Consider the following 22,543-nt stretch of genomic DNA (forward strand, 5'->3'; position numbering starts at 1 on the left):
ACCTCTCTGTTTCTTGAGATGGATTCATTTTTAACGACCTGACCCTGAGCAGTAGGGGCAGAGTTCTCTTCTTCTGGAACTGCTTCAGGTGGGTTGTGGACACAGAGTTGTCCCTGCCTGTGGATCTGGATATGGGTCGTTAAGAGGGAGAGGATAGAACTGGGAAGACTGAAAGGTGAGGGTTGTGGCCAGAGGCTGTTTGTGAAGGGAATCTCCCAGATCCTGAACACTTCATTGAATGAAGGATGTGAGATATTTGAGGAGACATGGCCAAAAAGTGAGAACAGAAAAGGTTACTATAGGTCCTAGGAAGAGAGTTAGCCAGGAAAAACCAGGACTAGATATTGGTCTTAAAGTCCCAAAAAGGGAGAGGTGGAGTAGGTAAATTCTGTATGGCTGACATTGGATCAGCAGGTCTCCATAATTCCAAGTCAAGGGATGAAAGAAAAAATGAAACATTAGCTTGAAAGAAAACTAGAAAAATTAGGATTTAATTCAGTTTGTCGGTGACAATTGAACATTGTGATTTCCATTGAAACACAACTTTTCTCCCTAAAATTACCCTCATTTTTATTCAAGAGAATGCATTAAGTCTAGTTTCAATTGGTCCTGATTATTTGCATGAACACAAGAATAGTAATTGATCATATAGGTTCTTTAAAATCTGCTTTGCTGGAATTTCATAAGCAACCTTCAGACTGAGCTTTAGTCAGCCCTTCAGGGCACAGAAGCCAAACCACACAGTTGCCATATGGCTTTTCCTGCAATACCTATAGGTTTGGGTGGATTCTTCAAGTTCTTGACATCCCCAAAATGTCCTGAGTTTCTTTCCTTGCCATCTTTCAGGAAAGCAATCTTTGTTCATCACCTAGAAAGACCACCATGAACCATGTGACTAAGCAAGGAACCAGGTCATTTTCCAAGGGGCTCTTATTGGCTTCAAAAGTCAATCTTAACTCTTGAGACTTTCTGGTAACATCCAAAGTCCAGGCATGACTCTTTTGATCATAACATTCCAGACGAAGACTTGGATAACAAAACCACATTTGGAAACTGGTGCTACTATAAGCAGAACAGATTCTTACAGGATTTATGCAAACAAACATATACCCATGAAAATAATGCTCACTCATTAAAAGATGCTGAATTCTGGAGGGATTAGGTATGGAGAAAAATACAAATGCTTCAGTATTGCTTATGCAAGTATAACTTACAAACTGTTCAAGGAGAAAAACATGTTTCCTTATATTTGGAAAATAAAAAGTTTTAAAATTAGCAATATATTCAATCAATTTTTGTCTTGATTATTTGCTTGCATTTCCATGAATACAGTTATTCCTTAGGGTTCCATAAATCGTCATTTACTTCAAAGACATGATCTCCTTAGATATCTGTAATTTAAAGTAAGTCAGAGTTATTTGCATGAACCTTACCAAAGATACATTTGCAAATGTGTTAGAGTAAAACAATGACTATTTATAAATGACAAAATTTAAAATGACATGGTTATAGATTTGATTATAATGCAATTGATAGAGAACTTTTCTTCTTTGTAAGATATAACCTTCCAACATAACAATTTCTTGGTAAGTAATAATTACTATGAAATGGCAGAAAGGAATAATATAAAGCTCATATTTTTAGATTTAACATACAATCTCAATGTATATAAAGACCAAACAGTATGCAAGATTTTAAAACATTGTATAGGACTTAAGGGAAGTGTGAACTGAGCATTGGAAACAATTAATAAATTCCCAATGTTTTGGTTCTAAGTACCCAGAGTACCACTGTTTAATGTCCCTACAGGGAACCATCATCCTTGGCTTGTCTGGTGAAAAGATTATAACATAACATTGTTGTAAAACAAATACATATGTTTTGAAATATATAGTAATGACTTTTAAAAAACATTAATGAAATTTAAACATGGTTTTGATATAAAATAATTTGTCCAAACCACAGGATCCTGCTTAATTTTTATCAGTATTTAATTTTTAGGCCAATATAATTTACCCTAGTTATGCCATCTGGAGGCAGAAAACATACCACATGTAATATGCAGACAAACATATTACATAAAGAGCACACAGCTGAAGACAGATGGCATAAAGACCATACAATAATTTGAATTACTAATTTTTGTAGAGAAAGCACAATATTTTTCTCATTCACTTTTGACAACTTTTAAGAAGACTGGGAAAGGGGATAGAAGGTCCTAAATACCAAGCAAGAACACCTGTTGAGACTCTCAATGACAGCTTCAAGAACAGTGAATGAGTGGTGGAAATAAAGAAAGTCTTAGCTTCAATCCAAGGAATTAAGCAGCAGGGAATAGCCTGGGTGGGGCTGCTTTGACCCCCCCAAAACTCAGAAAACTGGTGACAGAAGATAAATGTTACAGATAGAGGATCAGGAGTTATAGTGATAAAAACAACTCCAGGTCCCACCAGAGTCAAAATATGTCACCAGAGAGAAATTAGGTGGAGGAAGGGATACTAGAACCTGACTAAGGATTTTTTCTTTACAAATTTAAAACGTTCACAAACCTTTCTGTAACTTTCACAAACTTTTTATCTATTCAGAAATAGCTATCTTTAGAAAAATTCACTTTTAATCCTTGTTCTTCAAAATTGCATCTTCATGCCTTAAGCCTTCTATTACTAAAACTATGCAATTTTCTTTCCAACATATTTGAACTTTTAACTTTTAGAAACCTCAATTTCCAATGATAAAAGGTAAGCAACTGGCATTCCCTAGATTGACTTTTATGAACACATTTCATGATCTTTAGAAACATCAGTTCCTCTATTGGCAAGCACATGCCATTGTCAAGAAAGACACCTCCAACAAAGCACCAGGCATTTATCTACAATTCCAAATCCACTCCACAACCTCTTTGTAATAAAAAGCCAAAAGCAAGTGAACTTAAGACTTGTCTAACAATCAATGTTTCAGTATTTCATGTAATTTCAAAATACCTAGACATTTAATAACTTATCAAAATTTACTAATTTAGAAAGGAATAGCTGAAATAAATTAAATTGATTTGCTCAAATATAGCTCAGATTTCCCCATTTCATAAGAATTATCTCTCCAAAATTTGTATTTTAGATAGCTTAGACAAGAGTTCTTGAAGAAGACCAAGTAACTGCATTTCAAAAATGTAGGAAAAGAAAAGTAAGCTTCTCCTAGAAGGACTTCGGTTTCTTAAAGCCAATTACCCATAAGGTTTCTTTAAAAGGTAAATAGAAGATATTTTGGAAAGGCAAAAGAATTTAGTGGCCCACACTTCTGGCCCTGTTAAGACTTTATTCATAAAACAAAGGCACTTATTTTTAATACCTCAACAGTTGGGTAGCCACTCGAATGTTTGTGAAGGACCAACAAATCCATTTATCCATATTTGAAATGTTTTTTCCATCTGGGTATATTTCTTCAGTTTCTTGACAGCATATAGTTTAGTCATTTCTGAGAGCCATAAAGGCCAAAACATATGGAACCTCTGTCCATTTCCCCCGGGAATAGCAAAACAGGTCCTGTTGCAAGATAGCATTCAAATTAAGGATGTCATTGACTAGCCAAACCTTTCCATTGCCTACTTTATATTAGGAGCAGGCAATGATATAAAAGAAGATTGGCCTTTTTCTTGAGGGAATCAGGGTCAAATTTCTCCCAAATGGTGAGTATGTACCCCAAATGGGGACTCTTGAACTGTGGACCGGTTCCCCATCTATGGAGAGACAGTTATATAGAAAGCAGAGAATTTGAAACCTCCCTGTAAGTCTCTGGGCTGTTTTGGGCCATTGTGAGTGGAGCAGGTACCCTGTTAAGCTGTCCCTGAGGCTCTCATGGAAGGTAATAATGAATAAAAGATAGTTAGCAAACATTAATCAGTGTTAAGATTAGTTTCCTCTTGGGAGGTTCCTTTAAAATCATTATTTTTCCCATTTGGTCCAGTATCCAGTTTACTTAGTTATAATACATTCTGGAAAAAGATATTTGGGCATTACTGGTTTTAAGAAAGTCTCACCCTACCAGGTGAATCAGAGCAGATTTGATTGGTAAGAATATATGTTGCCCCATAACATTTCCTAGCCAGAAGAAAACAGGTTTTGACTTAAACTGCTGAGTCTGGCTGCAATTTGGGTGAGGTCTTATTACAGAAACCAGCCAATGGTGTTCTAGAACAGCTATGGGGTTTGATTGCCCACTGCTAAGAAGCGTGAGTCCCAGGGCAAGAGTATGGTAAAAAAAAACAACAGGGTTATTTATTTAAAGGTTATACAGATTTAGAATAACGGCTAATTTTTGCTGTTAAGTCCTACTCCCTTTAAATCACCAAAAAACAAATAGCCCTGCCTTCCTCTGCCAAGCCAAGCCAGACCAATTTCAGAATATGCTCTTAAAGTACCATTGTTCAGACACGTAGAAGTCTGCAGCTCAGCATTCCCCATCACAGTTCAGCTCCAAGCATCTCTCAGGAGTCTGTGTGCTTCACCAGGCAGGTTCCCCCAGCTCCACCAGCTCTGCTGCCATCTCCTGTGCAGGAAGGGGTGCTGAGGATATTTCCCATGGGCCTCCAGACCAACCAACATGCAGACTTTCAGGCAGACCTCCTGGCCCTGTGGCAGACTGCATGTTATTCAGCCTACTCCAATTTTAAATGCTCAGCTTAGAACTTCCTGAGCAGCTGAACACCCAGCTCTTCCTATGGTGCATCATTATCTGCCATTTTCATCATCTCCTCAGTGTCTTTGGCCCTCTTTTGGCTGCCATCATTAGTCAGGGCAAGAGTTCCCAGGAATGCACAGGCATCCAGGGTGGGCATTGACCCCTGCAGCTCACACAGGTGCTGTATGAGCTTCTCCCCCGGGCTATGCCATGTATTGCTCCCAAACCACTTTGCCAAGTATGTTCTCACAGTCATGTGTATAATTTCCTGTGGCAGCTTCCACATCTCCTTCCTTCAGGAAAGCACAGGCTGTTAATATGCTATTGTTGTGCGATGTACCTTAAATGCTGTACTCTTCACTCTGAGGGCATTCCTCGCTGCCTCTGTATCTTTGCAGGATTTAGGGGTTTAGGGTTTAGTGGTTTAGGGGCTTACTTTCAGGGAACCATGCTCTATACCCAACTATAGTCTGATATTGAAAAGGAGCCTGGACCCAAATAATGCCTTCTGATCCAGCAACCTCATGGGGAGGAAGCTGGGTTGTTACAGAATGGACCCATGGAGGGGGACAAGATATTTTTACCTAATGGACCCCCCTTTCCCAGGGTCCCCCTGTACTAGGTTCACCTTGCCTGCTGCCAGGAAATTATGGCTCTCAATGCCAGAGATGGGTGAAAAAGAACAGAACTATGTATTCAAAAGTTACACAGAGTATCTTACACAAAGATATTGTCATTAGAGTAATGACAGTATCTTTGTTAAAATCCCAAAGTCCCTTAAAACACCCATACACACAGTCCTTCCTTCTCCCCTTTGCCCAGTCAGGGGTACTGTATCTTAGGAAAAGAAATAGAAGTCTGTGGCTGAGGTAGTTCCCAGTTTGTCCCAGTAATCTGCACTCAGCTGGCAGGCCTCCCGAGGTTCCCAACACCATCAGCTGTGTCGCCATGATCTCCAGTTCTTAATTCAAAACCAAATGGCACCTTCTCATAGCCACCAGCAAGAGTCCTTTCACCCCTTTCCTTCCTGCAATGTCTCTCCTGCATTCTTCCAAAACGCGAAGAGAGAGCTCTGCATCACTGTTACATGTTGCTTTCTGGCTTCCTAAGCTGCGTAGCAAAGGGATACCCAAAGCTGCGTGGTTCTTTTTGTCATGGCTACCACGCCTGGTCTTAAATCCAGGCACCCATCTTCCTCTGCAGCCCCATTTCTGACTCCTTCTACTATTGGCTACACCTGCCAGCATTCCTGTATTTTTCCAGCTTTTCTGGGCTGCCATCATAAGTCCGGGCAGGTGTGGCCCTGTGGCATGGAACCAACCATCTCCAAGCTCTCACACAGGCGCTGTAACCAGGGGGATTTGCCTGCCAGTTATATCCTGGGTTGAAGTCACTCTGGTCTCCCTGGCTCAAAGCATGGCCACAGCTACTTAACATATCTGTGAAACCAGTCAAAAGTTATAGATCTGTTGAATGATCATCCTTGAGGTTATTTGTAAAACTGTTGATATGCAAACTAACTCTCAATGGCCCTGCTCCATGTGTTCAAACTTGGGGGGAGGGGGGAGGACATCCTGTATTTTTAATATTTCCTGGACACCCTGAGTTCTGGACCCCATTATAAATCCCTCTTTGGGGGGGGGTCCATGGGTCATAGGTTACAGGGTCACAGGTTTAGAGGGTTCCTGAAAGAGATGGCTGGCTTGACTGGAACAGGAATGGTTGGGACAACCCCAATCTGAAGTGGGGAGAGGAGGAGAGGTCTGTGGAGGAAAAGTGGGCAGAAGAGATGGAGGGGGTGTTAACAGAGATAGGCAAAGAGGTAGAAAAGTGGCTTGAGTTTATAAATGTTACATTTTTCTTTGCATTGAGAGGCAGGCACCCTGCTGCTTTTGCAACCCACAATGAGTCGGAATAGCATTAATTGTCCTATTTTCCCCAGAATTTAGCAGCTCTCAGGTCTCCAGGAGGAGAATTTAGAGTGTTTTACAGTCTTGGGGGAGGTGGTGGTAGTAGAGATGTAATAGAATGGTCAGAGATAGGAGGGGAAAAAAAAAACTTGTGAGGCAATTTTGAACAAAAAGGCATAGTTAGGGGAGAGGCCTGGAATTCCTGGAATCCCCACTGAATGTTAAACTCTTGACTCCTCTTGGGAACTAAACCTAAGTAGGGGATTGAGACCATGACAGTAAAGGTCGAGTTGGAGGATAGTATTATAGTTAAGAGATCTGTCCATGGGCCAAACCTCCTGGTTACCCAGTGTGTATTGGGGCAGGCCATGTTGTAATAGAAAATCAAACACTTGGGGTTGAGGTTGGTAAGTCCCAGAGCCTCAAATTCTTATGTAGACATCCAATGGGGAATCCTTGGGTGGAGTCAGTTGAGTATTGCCCATGGTAAAAGGGAAGAATACCTCAGGGATGAGAACAAATGGAGGGAGGAGGAGGTTCAAGAGCATCCCCAACTCAAATGACCTGGAAATCTGTCACCAGAGTCCAGAGTCCTCAAGTCTGAGGGCAGACTGGTCACAAAAATCTGCCTTAGAGCCAGGCATCCCTGAGCCGGACAGCAGACTGAACCCCAAAGATATGTCCAGAGCCAGGTGTCCCTGAGTCTGAGAGCAGACCAAACCCAGCAGGACAATGGTCTGAGGTATACCTCACAGCCAAACCCCTGGGAAAGTGATAGACTCAGTACTGGGGTTTATGACAACAAGATGGCGGTGGGGGTGGAGAGTGGGAAACTATCACTTTTGACAAAGCTAATGTCTTTCTCCCGAGATTCAGAGAGTCTTACCAATCATTGGCCATGTACGGGGTAAGGAGGGGGCTATCTGCAGAGTCCAGAGAGACAGAAAAGGGTTAGAATCCTCTCTCCAAGCCTCACAGACACAAGGTTCAGGGGTTAGCCTGGGTCGAGCGTCCGCTGCCCACTGCCCTATAGTCACATGTCTCAGGAGGTGGGGGAGAGGGAGAATTAGAGAAGGTCCCTGTATGGGCCACCAAAATCTTAGGGTGGTCAGTGAAGTGAGCTGTGAAAGAATTAAAAAAAAAAAAAAGAAAGAAAGAAAGTGTAGAGAGTAAAGTTTTTTATTCACTTTCCAAGAGTGGAGAGAGGCTTGGTGTGGAGAGATACACCAGTCCTGAGGGGTGGGGGCTTTCAGCTTTAATTATGTGTTTGGGGTGGCTGTAGTGCACGATGTTTCCGATGTTTCCGTTGGTCCTGTTTCATTGTTATCCGTGAGCGCAGGGTGCAGTCATTGCAGCCTGGCATGTCCTGTCCCATAAGTTCCAGCAGAGGGCGCTTCAAGTAATTTCCTAGTCCTAAGGATAGAAGCTCATAAAACAAGAATCAGTCATGCTTTATTTGGTCCAGCTAGCTTTGGCAAAGAGGGCCTGAAAAAGAGGCTTTTTTCATGTTAACAGCGATCACCTAATATTGAATTTACTAAATAAAACATATGATTTCTTTCCTAAGTGATGAGAATAAAATCTATATAATAGCAGAGAACCCCATTGTTGTTACTCACTGCTATTTCCCATGCCCAGGACTTAGTAAATAAATTTTTGTTAATATGGCATTCAAATAAATAGACAACAATACCATTCAGGAACACATTAAATATATAGCACAAACTCAAGTTAATTAAACATTTGTCATTTTACCAAGCAAACAATTGTTTTACAGCTGGGAGAGTGATTTTCATCTGTTCTGAGGTAGTACTGGCTCCAATTTAAATGATTTAGGCCTTTCCTTATCTGGGTAAAAAAGTTACTTTCTTACAGTATACAAACTGAAGGCAGCGTGACTCTTTCACTTTAAAAGCATCTATCTCTATAGAATTCAGTTCTTGAACTCAGATAATTTGTGTATCTGCTCACGTTATCTAAACCATGTCTTCTAATCTTGAAATTCTCTCAGTCTTGGAGGTATACCTAGTAGTGTACTATTAAGTGTTTAATGACTGGCTCTGCAGAAAAACATAAAATGAACAAACCTGATTCATAGCACTTGCCAATTACTGTGGTATACATACACCGTGGCTAATTTCACACTAACAGCATGATGTGAACACTGTATTTTGGAGATGTGTTTGGCTTTCATAAACGGGTAGGATACGGTCCCATCACACCACTGGGTTGAAAAAACAGTCATTTTGACATGAAAATATAGATTCACAGTGTCACTCATAAGAGCCCAGAGGTTTGGTTGGATATCTTCATAGCACTTACAATCAACTATGTATAAGCAATTTAATGCTTTTATCATCAGACAGACTATAAACTTCAAAGGCAGGGATCATGACTGCTGATTTCACCTGCATTGCCTGGCAACATGATTGGCTCATAGTGTGGACTTAATAAAACCTTGTTGAACAAAAGACTGGTTTATTCATCTAGTCTCATGGTTTTTAAAACTTTGTTTGTTGAATCCTTTATTCAAATTAAATCTTTCATCACAATGCAGTGAGTAAAGTAGATAAAAGAAGTGCTGATCTGCTTTGAGTGGGCGTCAGGGTCCAGCTTGCTGACCCTTCTCTTTGCCCACTACTACAGCTCTGTCCATATACCCAAGCTGTCCAGTAAGTATGTAGCCACTAACCAATGATGTTATTTATATTTAAATTAATTAAAATAAAAATTTAAAAATCAGTTCCTTCATTGCACTAGGCACATTCCAAGTGCTCGGTAGCCAAATGTAGTTAGTGGCTAGTACAGTGCACAGTGCAGATATGGAACATTCTCATCATTGCAGAGAGCTCCGTTGGATGTTTCAATGATTGTAGTGTGTGTATGTATGTGATTTAATGTGGCATTTCACTGTTGGGTTGCACTCAATTGATATATAGAGACATTCAGTGTATTTCTTTAAACTGGCACAGGACATTCTATTTTATAAATACACCACGTTATTTCCTTCCTATTTCTCCCTAACTGGACATTGGAGTTCCATTTTTTTTTCTGTTAGAAACAATGCTTCAGTGAACATCTTTCTTTAGACCAAATATCTAAAAATGGAAATGTTCTATTATAACGTACATACATTTTCAGTATTTCTAGATATTGCCAAAATACTCTCCAAAGTAGTTATATTGACCTCCTCCTATGAATAGTGTATTAAAAAAATAAACTTTCCCATACCTTTGCCAAAATTTGATATTGCTTATTAATTTTTGCCATTGGGGTTAGGTAAAAATGGAATTTTATTGATACCTCATTTTTTTTTGATTATTGATATGGTTAAACATTGTCACATATTCACTGACTATTTACATTTTATTTTTGCATAGTGTATTCATATACTCTGCCCATTTTTCTACTGGGAGTTTTGCCTTTTCTTAATTAGTTTAGTAGTTTACCATATTAAAACTTGCTTTTGTTCCATTACTCCACATACATATCTAATATATCTCAGTCAGTAGATTGTCCAGAGCCTCCTTTCTATCTGCTCCTCCATTAGCCAGGTTTCAGATGGTTAGTGCTGTTAAGGTGTGGAGTGAGGGCGACCACTATGATCACAGGCTTTCTTCCACTCTCCCAACATTCTCGCTGCACATATGACATGGAAGAAAAATGTTTGTTATTAAAAGCCACTAATATATTGTCATTGTTTATTGCCATAACATAACTTAGTCTATCCTAATGGTCGCACCCCATTTCTTGTACACTTAGTACACTTTTTTTAAAGGAAATGAGCTCAGGTGATATGATTTAGAATCAAAATTATAGGAGTCAAACAACCTTTAGAAGACAGCTATTTCAATTCTACTTCTTATTAAATATTTATCTCCTAAATCACAAGTTCTAGAATCATGGCTAATGGGTTAAGAGTAAATTCCCTGGCCTTGTTTGTGGAACCCCTCTTATCTGTTTATCAGTTAATGAACATTTCGATTGTTTTCACTATTTGGTAAATATGAATCATGTTGCTATGATCATCCATGTGTTTTTGTGTGAACATGTTTCCATTTGTCTTGGGCATTAGAGTTAGGACTAGAATTGAGTCCTATGGTAACTTTAACTTTTTGAAGAACTACCAAACTATTTCCAAAGTAGTTGTATGACTTTATATCCTCTTTGGCTATTATGAAGGTTCTCATTTCTCCACATCCTCACCAACACTTGTTATTGCCCATCTTTTTAACTATATCAATTCTAGTGGGTATGAAATATCACATTGTGCTTTCGATTCACATTTCCTTAATGATCAAGGAGGTTGAGCACCTTTTTCATTTACTTATTGGCTATCTGTATATCTTCTTTGGAAAAATAGCTGTTCAAATGTTTTACTCATTTATTAACTGGGTTGTTTTTTTATTATTGAGTTGTAAGACTTTTTGATAGATATTCTCAATACAACCTCTACTTTCATCCATTCAGTAAGTTGTCTTTTCACTGTTTTAATGGTGTCCTTTGAAGCACAAAAGTTTTATATTTTGATAGCCCAGTATATCTTTTCATTAAAAAAAATTTTTTATTGTGCTTGAATGTCTTATCTACTACCTGACCCCGTGTCATGATTTACTTATACATTTTCATCCAGGTATATTATATTTTTAGCTCTTACATTTAAATATATAATCAATTTTGAGTATTTTGTAATGACGTGATAAAGTACTCCAACTGTATTCTTTTGTATGTGAATACCAGGTGTCCTGGTAACATTTGTTGAAAAAACTATTTTTGCTTTCTTTTTATTAAAAGATTTTATTTTTATTTTTAGAGGGAGGGGAAGGGAGGCATAAAGAGAGGGAGAGAATAATCAATATGTGAAACATCAATCTGTTGCCTCTCATACACCCTCAACTGGGGAACCTGACCCACAACCCAGGTGTGTGCCCTGATCGGGAACTGAACTGACAACCTTTTAGTTCACAGGCTGGTACTCTATGCACTGAGCCACATGAGCCAGGGATCTTTTTCCTTTCTTAAAACAGAAAATGTTTTAGGCTTCTAGCACATTTCCTGATGAGCCCAGTTCTTTCTGGTTCCCTAGTATTGGCTTATCTAAGTCATTTGCAGGTTATTTTGTATTCTCTGGGATGTAAATTGCCTAAAGAAAAACAATTTATTGTGCCTCAGAGAAGCTAAGTACTTTTTAAAAATGTCATATTTTGCTGTGTTTTCTATTCTTACTTACTCATATTCTTTTATCCTTCTTTAGTCTGAGAACCTTTTCTTTCACTTAAGTGAAAGAATTCAGAGACTGAGGATTCTCAGTCTCTGCCTTTTTGCCCTCTTGTATCTAAGGCATTTTTGTCATTTTAGTAGTTCCCCCAACTTTCAGCTTTACATTTTGTGTAAATCAATAATTCATCTTATTAAAAATGGAGATCCACTTTTTCATCTAGTCTGACGTTACCATTTTTCAAACAAACTATCTTATCTATACAGAACAAAGGAGCTCTGTCTGGAAAAAGTCCATTGTTAATATAATGAGAATGGTTTGTGCAACACTAATGTAACCTGGCAGCCAAGGACAGTGGACTAGAATGTACATGTGTGAACAATGACAACTTCACTGTACTAGTCAGTGGGGGCAGTAGACATCGGTGAGTGAGCACATATACTGTGTGGCTGTCACATTCAAAATGAGCGAGTAGAGCAATGAATCTGCATGAAATTTTGTGTAAGCTTGAACATTCCTCTGTGGAAACTATTTGGATGATTCAAAAGGCCGTAGCTATGGGCAACTGGTGATTGGCAGCTTCATTACCACAACCTGCCCACTCATGTGCCACCTTGCATGCAGTTTTTTGGCAAAATATCCAGGTGACTCAGCACCCCTCCAGCCCAGATTTGGTGCCCTAGAACTTCTGACTTTTCCAAAACTAAAATCACCTTTGAAAGGGAAGAGATTTCAGACTTCAATGAGATTCAGGAAAATATGATGGGGCAGCTGATGGCGATTGGGAGAACTGTGTAAGGTCCCAAAGTGTCTAATTTGAAGGGGACTGAGACATCATTGTCCTGTGTACAATGTGTCTTATATCTTCTTGAATAAATGTCTCTATTTTCACATTACATGGCTGGATACTTTCTGGACAGACCTTGTAATTCCAATAAAAACTTTTTGATGCGAAAGAAATTAGTATAATCCATACATCTTCCCTTATGTTTTTATTTTAAAAAATTTCAAACTTAGGGAAAAATATATATGAGGACCACTTGGATCCTCCTGTGAAATTCACCCACTTTTAACATTTTGCCACATTTGCCTTCTTTCCCTCTTTTATACATATACATATACATATACATATACATATACATATACATACATACAGGATAGGGCTGAAGTAGCTTTACAGGTGTATATTTAACAAAGTTAATTCTTGTATTATTATTAGTTATTATATTGTTTTTCATACAACTTTAAACCTCCTTTTGCCTAACCTGTATATACATGTATATTTATCTATGTAAATATATCTACCTATATGGATATACATATCCATAGATACATTCTGAATCATTTGAAAATAAGCTGCAGATACCACAACTCTTCAGCCACAAATGTTCTGGCATAAAAGTTTCAAGATTAAGGACAATACCATGTCTCTTTAAGATAAAGGATTGCATTTTGTTGTCATAGCTCTTGGGTCTCTTCGATCTGGAAGAATTCTACTTTTCTTAAAAAAAAAAATTACAAACAATGGCTCATCTGAACAGTCCAGACCAAGTTTCTTGTAAACCATTACACTCTGGATTTATCTCCTCACGTTTAATTTGTTCTAATGTCCCCTATATATCCTTTAAATTCATGCTTATATCTAGACCAGGGCTTCTTAGTCTTGGCACAATTGACATTTTGGGCCAAATAATTCTTTGTTATGGAGAGGTTGTCCTGTGCATTTTCTGATGTTTAGCAGCATCCCCAGCCTCTACCCATTAGATGCAGTAACAACCCTCTCCACCCCCACCTCCCTACCTGGCCCCTCTCCATTAGGACAAACAAAAATGTCTCCAGACATTGTCATGCCCAGGAGGGTAGAGGAGCATAGAGGACCAAGGTGGGGATCTACCCCCTGGTTGGGAACCACAGGCTAGAATCCTGATTAAAATCAAGTTAAACAATTTTGGCAAGAATAGTTCTTAGATGACATGTATTTCTAATTGTGTAATATTGGAAAGCACATAATATCAGATGGTCCCATTATTAGCAATTCTAACTTTGGTCACTTGTATAAGCAGTGACTTTTTTAAAGTAATGGTACATCTTCTATTTTACAAGTTATGGTTTGATACCTTGAGAACAAGTAAAGATCCTCTATTCCTACAATTTTTCACTTAGTGGCTTTCAGCATTCTCTGATGAACTTTGCCTGAGTTGTTTGTGATTGATTTGGAAAATAGTGATTTTTCTATTAGTTGTTCTACACTCAATCTCTAGTATTCTTGTGAAAGAAAAATTTTCATTCTTCCTCTGATTTTAGTGGCACTCTATACTCATGCACTTTTTAATCCAATTTTTTTATTCAATTAATTATTGTAATTATTCTTTTTGATGCTCATATTGTCCCAAATTTCACCAGTGGAAACCCTCAACTCATTCTTTAAAGGATATCTTAAATTAAGCAAGGGAATTTAGTGTTTTGTGGGGCATTTTAAGTATCCCCACAATGGAAATTTCTTATTGTATTACACTTATTGCATACACATATTGCACATGTGAATAAATATGTGAAGACTTCACATTTAATCAAAGAAGATTTCTGATGCTTAGAACAACCTATCATTTTCATAGTTAACATGTTAATCTCAGAATATAAATAATTGGTAAGAGAAGATTCTATTCCACATCCGATAAAAATTATTAGCAATGTAATTGAGTTATCTATTTACTTTAGAATGGTAAATCATTTCCTGACTTCTGGATATTATGACTGGTTCCCATAAACTGAAATATACCTGTAGCATATATAGCCTTTTACATATATTGTATGCAACTGCAAATTGCAGGGAATACGATGGGGTTACTCCTGTTTCTAAGTGTTTGGGACGTATTACAATAGCATTAGAAGTATTGGAAACATCGCGATTTTAGAACTGTGACTTTTGGGAAGGCCGAACGGCACAATCCAGCTAAAATCACAAAAATCTGTATTAAGTAATTTTAGCTCCACCCTGGACAATGATCTCCTTTCCTTCTGTAACAGTCAATTATATCCACCCTAGCCCCAGGAGTGGCTCTGCGCAGTTCCGCAGTCCGCTTTAAATCTGTTTAAGATGATGGCTTCGAATAAAACCATCGCGGTGGTAGGATTTTAAGTTCTTAACAGTCTCACCCTGGGACTTGGCAGCCGAAGCCACAGTGGACTCCCCAGTCTCTTTCTAGGTCGCCGCTGAAAGACCGTGGAGGGCGGAGCAAATTTTAGGGAGAGGCTCCCAGAGCCGCGTGCTTCCTGATTGGCTAACGTGAGTCTCAGCTGCCCAATCATACTAGAGCGTGCCGCTCCAGGCCGCGGCGCATGCCCACTCGAGGACCCGCCCTTGTGCTTCAGCCCGCCCAAGAGCCTAAGGTTACTGCAAATGGTCGGTGGGAGCTGGTTCTGGTGTCCCTGTGTCAACGTCAGAGGGCCGCACTGGGACGGTGCCGGGCCCAGTGGGACAGCTACAAGAATAAAAGAGCACTGACTCAACTGCCCGGTTTTTCCACATTTCTTAAGTGCTGGTTTTGTTGGGTTGATCATTCACTTTCATTGTGGTGACTGCCCTGGACTATCTGATTTGCCTGTGGGGACAGGAAAAAAAGTCGACTGCATTCTCTGCGTCCACAGACAGAAAAGCAGGATGAATGGAATGACCCCTTATAAGTAAACTTTTTTTCCTACGCAGAATGGGTTTGGGAACAGCTTTCCTTTGAGTCTTACCGCATGAAATATGGCCTTATAAGCGCGGTACTGCAAGATGTACCTCGTGTCCATCGCCATACTAGCGTTACTCTGCTCTCTCTGAGCCGACCATCTATCTGTTAGCGCAGGAATCGCGGACGTTACTTTGCTCTACACAGAACCTCTCTAACTAGTTTCCAAGGTGTGCAACTCAGAAAAGTGACCCAGAACAAGAAACAACCATCCTTTGGCAGAGAGGAAAAAATTTCGTGGTCCTTGGTAACAAACTGGCCTCCTATCTCCCGGCCTCGTCCGGTCCCTGGTTGATTACCGCCTCGGCGCGCCGCAGTCACCTAGACCCACACCAGGCCAGCCCCTTCGGCCGCTCGGAAAACTCGGCGTGCGGAACCCGCACGCGGAAGCACCGGCCGCACTGAGCATGCCCAGTTGTAGAGTCGACCAGAGGAGTTTTTTTTTTCTTTTTCTTTCTTTTCTTTATTTTTCTTCCTTTCTTCCTTCCTTTGGTCTAAAGTAGGAAGCCGCCCCCCTACCCCCACCCCAGCCCCCCATCATCCCCGGCCTAAGCAGCTGCCATGGCCGAGGAGCTCGGTGCGGCGTTGTCCCAGGCGGGTTGGTAAGTAGTGAGTCCCGCCGGCCACCGGCCGCCGGCGCGGACCTGGGCCCCGAGGCGGGTTGGGGGCGGTGGGGTACGCGACTGGGTGGGCGGAGGCCGCCGCCGGTCCCCGGCCTCGCCCCAGGCCCTCTGGCCCGGCTCCGCCCCCGGCGCCACGCGAGCCCACCACGTCCCCAGCTCCTCTCTGGGTGGCGGCGCGGCCTGGGCCTCTGGTGGCTTGGGCCCCGGGTGGCCGGTGGATCGGGTGAAGCCGGGGGGCCACGGGCAGGGCCGCTCAGGCCCAGGCCGGAGCCGGCCCGCCCGGAAGGACCAGCAGCGCCGTTCGCGCCTCTACCGGGTGGGGGAGTTACTGTGGCGGGACGAGGGGCGGCGAGGGCTGGAGAATCTTGTGCGGCGGAGAAGGAAGATCGTGGCCGGAGCCCGCGGGCCCGCAGGAAGTTGAGGGCGGTGGAGAGCTCAGCCCTTGCTGCTGCCGGGGTGGCGCTTCTTATTTCTAAGTACTGTACTGACGGGCGTGGAGCTGAGCTCCGAGGCGCACATACAACTTCGGAAGCTAAGACTGATCATCCTGTCAACGCGTGTGGGTGCTCTGTAGAACTTTTCTTGAAGGGACGGAGATGTTCAGCTGTTTCAAGACACAAGATTTTTAGGATCTGAAAGCAATACAACATTAAACGAAATTAAGCAGTTTCTGGAACTGCGGCCATTACAGTTGTAAACATCCAGTTTCATTCAGTAACGCTTTTCCAGGCCTGCACAGGCAGTCTGAGATGAAGGGTGGGAAGGCAGATGTTAGTTATGCCTGCTCTGTAGAAGTTCATAATCTTCGCGAAAAGATAAGAGAGGGAGACATTAAAAAGTTCAAGTACAAAAACAGGGAAAATAGTGGTAAATTGTACTGAGAAACAGACAGATGTGCAATGGAATTGGAGGGAAGGAGAGTTAATTTCCTAGGGAAGTGGGATGAGGCACGGAAGTAGGAAATGCTTAAGGATTTGCAGAACTGACAGTAGATCCACATGCTTCGTGGAAGTGGTAGGGTGTCCAATGAAGATTAAGACCAGAAAGTTTGGGGCAGACCCCAGAAATTATGGGGTCTGCAAGTACCTAAAAGATGTGAATTTGATATTGTGAATAAAGTTTTTGATTAGAGTGATATTAGTAACATCTGTGTTTGGAAGAAGCTGCTCCTGCCTGTACAGGCAGCCGTTTTTCCAGGTGGAGACTGAGATACAGGCCTGTTGAGTAATTTTCCAAAAGTGATACTGCTAGAAAGTGGTGGAGCTGAATGGTGATCACAGGAGGGCCGCTTCCAAATTTGGTGCTTTTAGCTATTATGTGTTATTGTTCCTACATTTTTTTGTGTAGAACACTATTAGCATGAAAAACTGTAAAGTTAAAAAATCACCTTGTTCAGTTTTATTTTTGTTCTTTTAACTGGAATCTCTTCCTTTAGTTTCTTTACCTCACAGAGTTGTCTTGGAGAATCTTGGGTCACTCTTCCATTTGAGTTGTTCCCCATTTTCAAACTAGTTTTATAATTTTATTTACAAACTTAGTCTTTTGCTGCTTCCCAGCAGGACCTCACCTCCTTTAGAAAGGCTAATCTCATTATTTTGGTTCCAAACACATACTACCGTATTTTGCCAAGTATAATGCACACCCACATTTTGGCCCAAACTTTCAGGAAAAAAACCTTTTGTTTAAATTTTTTAATTCAGTTATTCATTTAGTTATATTTAGAAGCAAAACCGATTATCATATTCCAGGGTATTATTTTGCATATGGATATCGTTATTGCTTTCCAGAGTTACACTTTTAACACATAAGTAAAAGAATTAAAAACATTTATATAGATACGGAATTAGCACTACCCATGTATAATGTGAATTCTTATTTTTCCCTCAAAAATTTGGGCAAGAAAGTGTGCATTATGCATGGCATAATACAAGTAAATTGTTCTCTTTGGATACCTTAAGAGTGGGGAAATACATCTTATTTTTCTGTTTATCTATAGTGCCAGAGAGCACAGTACATTGTAGGTTTTCAGTAAAGTGTGATTCAGTTGATCTTGGAATATCCCTGTCAATCATGCTGTAGCCAAGGTCCCCTGACCAAGCCTAGGTAGAGTTCCTCCCTTTGTTATTTTGCTATAAATCCCCAGCACTGTTACATTGTAACATGTGTCACTATGTATTACAAATTATCTCTTTACATGTTTTACTTTCGTCAAACTGTCTTGCTTTTATGTGACTTTGACTCATAAAGAGGAGTATTCTTTGGGTCTGACAAAACTATCTTTCTAGGAGTTGGAGAGAGTCATGTACCTTCTAATGGGTCTTGAACAGACTAGACTTGTACCAAAGAGGAGGAACCCCTAGGCTTTTGGGTGGCCTGTATTGTAGTAGATCTTATATTTAAGTAAAGACTTACTACATTAAAATAGAGAATTTTAAAGGTTTAGGCAGGGAAGAGAACTGGAAGGAGAATTTCTGACCATAGAGCAGCTGGGACCAACCCACTCCAGTTCTGACATTCTGAGTTTCCTGTAACTCTTGAAATTCTCTAATATTGTCATTGACAAAACCGTTTCTCTTTGTGCTCTGTCTACTCACTTCATTCCTTATAGGACCTGAAAAGAAATAGGTGCTAAAGCACCTAAACTATTATTAAGACTTTGATAGGTTTCATCTAAAATAATAGGTTAGGGAAGTACTTAGTGCTGAAAGCTTGTTTCTGAAAGTGTGATCTTCAGGGAGTAGAGGGATGTATATAGACCAATCTATTATTCCAAGTTGTTATTTTTGAGTACATTTTTCCCCTTAAGTCTTTAATCTTCATTAGAACCCCACAAAAACCAATATTAAAAAAAACTCCAATAGTAGCTACTTTGGCAGACATCAGATATATGAGGTCTGTCCAGAAAGTATCCAGCCATGTAATATGAAAAATAAAGGCATTTACTGAAGATGATACAAGACACAAGAAACATTGTACACAGGACAGGGATGCCTCAGTTCCCTTCAAATTAGACACCTTGGGACCTCACAGATTTCTTCCAGTCGTCATCAGCTGCCTTATTGTATTTTCCTGAATCTCTCCTCAAGGGTCGGATCTCTTCCCTTTCAAAGGTGATTTTAGTTTTGGGAAAAGCCAGAAGTTGCAAAGCACCAAATCTGGGCTGTAGGGGGCTGAGTTACCTGGGTGTTTTGCCAAAAAACTGCATGAAAGGTGGTGCGTGAGCGGGTGGGTTGTGGTGATGAAGCTGCCAATCACCAGTTGCCCATAGCTGTAGCCTTCTAAATCATTTCAGAGGAATGTTCAAGCTTAAAGCAAAACTTGATGCAGATTTGTTTACTCTACTTGCTCAGTCACTTTAAATGTGACGGCCACACAGTACATATGCCCACTCAATGGCATCAACTGCCCCCTGATTAGTACAGTGAAGTTGTCATTGTTCATGCATGTGCCTTCCAGTCCACTTTCCTTGGCTGCCAGGTTTCATCTATGTTTTGCAACCATTCTCATTATATTAACAATGGCTGGATTTTTTCCAGACCACACACACACACACACACACACACCCTTTAAGTTTAATCAGCAAAACCTAATACTTTCTGTGCTACTGGCCACTTACAAAATATATATAAATTATATATATGTCATTAGTTTTGCTGATTTGAACTTGAAGGTCCTAGGTACTTCTACGGTATGGTGGTTACGTTTAAATAATGCACTAAATGGTATATTGGTCTTTGTAACCAATTTTGCAACCAATGCCTAATTATATGTGTGGAATAACTTCACTGATTTGTCTTGTTTGTCTAGATAACAGGTTTACTTCACTCTCTGCTTTTCTTGTTTTTTCTCTTTGGAGATTTCCCTTAAGAGGGAATTGTATATTTATACTAACCTTTTGAGTCTTTAAAATTTTAGTTTTTATAAATATCAACCTTTGAAACTTTAAAAAAAATAGAAACCATTGAAGAACAAAAATTTAACCAAGTTAATTTAAAGATCTAATCGGTTCTCTTGAATGACTCATGAATCAAACAGCATCCCATCTAATAAAGAGAAACATGCTCTGAGGAGAGAGAGACTGAAACTGCAATTAGAATAGGTAGCAAGTCTTGGTGGGGCTTATCACATTGACTGCATTCAGAGTCTGTTTCTTTTTAACAAACGATATTAAGGGAATGTAATCAGCTGTGTTTGTGTTTTTGAAAAGATATTTTCTGTAGAAATAATGATTGCACAGCTAACTCCCTTAATGTGCAGATGAGGAAACTGAAGCATACAGTGTATTGACAATTTGCTCAGAGTTGTAAGTGGCAGAACCAAGAATAGAACCTAAAGGTCCAGAATAAACATTCAGTACTCATTTTCACCAAGTTGTGGTGACCACTTCTAATTTAAATTATTGATAAAAAACAGCACATTTTAAAACTGAAAACTGGATTTTGAAGCATTTTGTGATATGTAAATTTACTTTCTTATTCGGGAAAGCTAAGGTCTTATTCTGTGGAGTGAGGTTATTGGGCTCAGGGAAACCTTTACCTTTTAGCGGCTCACCTACTTGTTGATTAAGTTCATTTGAAAATCTTGTTAATTTTTTGAAGTCCAAGAATATCTGAAAATGTAACATGCTATATTGTGTATTTCTCCCTTATCCAGTAGTTTTGAGTTGCAGACACCAAAGGTAGCTTTAGAAATAGGCTGTTTCCATTTTATTCTGAAAGAGTGTATTTCTTTAGAAACTAGAGGTTTCTAACATCCAAGGTTTAACCAGATTGTGCTCAGGGGTGTTTGTTTTGTTTTTGTTTTTGGTGGAGTAGGTGGGATCTCAGGGGAAAGAGAGGATGAACACAAAGGTCTTCTCCTTACCTTGCCCCCTTTAAGTTTCACCTTCTCTTTTGGGTGGTCTCTCTTAGATCACTGGTGCTACCAACACAGTGATGTCCTCCGGCCCAAGTGTGTACTAAACTTCACTCCCTTTGCTTCATCTTTGAACCACTGAAAAAGGCTACCACTGAGAGGAGTCTTTATCAAAATTTAGTGCTAGAGGAGAACAACTGTGGGACAGATAAAATAAAAAGCACAGTGGCAGTATGGATTAAAAAATGATCATTGTTCTCTTGTTTTGAGGGGCCTGCCCTGTTATTCCTCATGTTGCCTTGAGATAGCTACTCCAAAAAAGTGGAAATCTTCAGAACATTTTGTTGGAATTTCTGATTCCTGGCTTTTGACTGGTACACAGAAGGGGAGTTTCTTGTCTCATCCCATCACCTAGAAGCTTCTTTCCAAACACATTAATGATCAAGACCAAAAAAAAAAAAAAAATCAGATTCCTGTTCTGCATTCTACCCTGTGTCTTTTTTGTTTGTTTAGTTTCAGTTTTCTGAGAGACACACCTATTCCCCAGGAGACTGCTAGTGAATGATCTCAACCTTCAAATAAGAAACAACCTTTGCAGCATCATTAATTACTATACCTTCAGATAATACACTCTTGGTAACAGTTATATAATAAGAGTTTATGCAAAAGGTATTTCAGTGTAACTCTGAAGCATAGGTATACTTGTAATGTTGGTAGTTCTTATAGGGTTGTATATATTGAGGACAGGACTTTTTATTATCTAGAATTATAAAATACTTTATCATTACCACTTTGATAGAAATGTACCCTTGGAACACTGTTTTGGAAAAGATCAGAACCATTAAAACACTTTTTGGGTGAAACCAAATAATAGACCATGCTGAAGAACACTAAATGAAACCAGTCGCTCTGTACTTGGTTTTCAAGGGAGCTCATTGGAGATATCCTTCTATTTTGAAATATTTCTTGTTTTTTTTATAAGCATTTGTAATTATCTCTTTGGTTTATATTGTTTGTGAAATTATAATATTCAAAGATAAAAAGCCTTTTTGACCTTCTATCTCAAAATATGTTATATATTGCCTGGCTGCTTCTATAGATATTATAAACATCTAAAAATGATTGGATAGTCTGTTAAACTGTGCAAGTTTTCAGATTTTAAGGTGCCATTTGCAGTGATTTTATTTTTTTGGTGAATAACCTGTAAATCTAGTTCAACTTCCTATAGACTTGACTGCCTGAAGCATAAGGGGGTATAAAAAGAAACTTGCTATCTCAGCAACTTTAAAGTAATCTCCTCTCACACAGCAGCATTTGCTAAATCAAGTAAAAACTGCATAGTAACATTTCAGGAATCATAAAAATACAACTAATTTACTTTTTTGGCTTATGTTTTCTCCTTTTGAAAATAGAATAGGGCATTTTGACTTACCATGTTATAGTTAAGTCCCATCTCTCTAGAAATTCTGACTATTTGAAAGGTGTAGGATTTAGAAGGAGCTGAAGAATACTTTACCTCCAGATAATTTT

General features: G+C 39.7%; 1 protein-coding gene across 5 annotated transcripts in view; it reads left to right on the top strand.

The window, feature by feature from the left end:
* Window positions 1-16,055: 16,055 nt before the first annotated feature.
* TDRD3 (tudor domain containing 3) overlaps window positions 16,056-22,543 on the top strand; it is a 163,246-nt gene continuing 156,758 nt past the window's right edge. For all 5 annotated transcript variants that reach the window (XM_045839149.1, XM_045839148.1, XM_045839152.1 and 2 more), the window contains exon 1: window positions 16,056-16,138. In XM_045839149.1, the coding sequence (XP_045695105.1) occupies window positions 16,098-16,138 (41 nt within the window). In that variant the 5' untranslated portion in view covers window positions 16,056-16,097. The remainder of the gene's footprint in view (window positions 16,139-22,543) is intronic.

This window comes from Phyllostomus hastatus, unplaced genomic scaffold, assembly GCF_019186645.2.
Source record: "Phyllostomus hastatus isolate PE091 unplaced genomic scaffold, TTU_PhHast_1.1 phas_contig_29, whole genome shotgun sequence".
NCBI classification, from domain to species: Eukaryota; Metazoa; Chordata; class Mammalia; order Chiroptera; family Phyllostomidae; genus Phyllostomus; species Phyllostomus hastatus.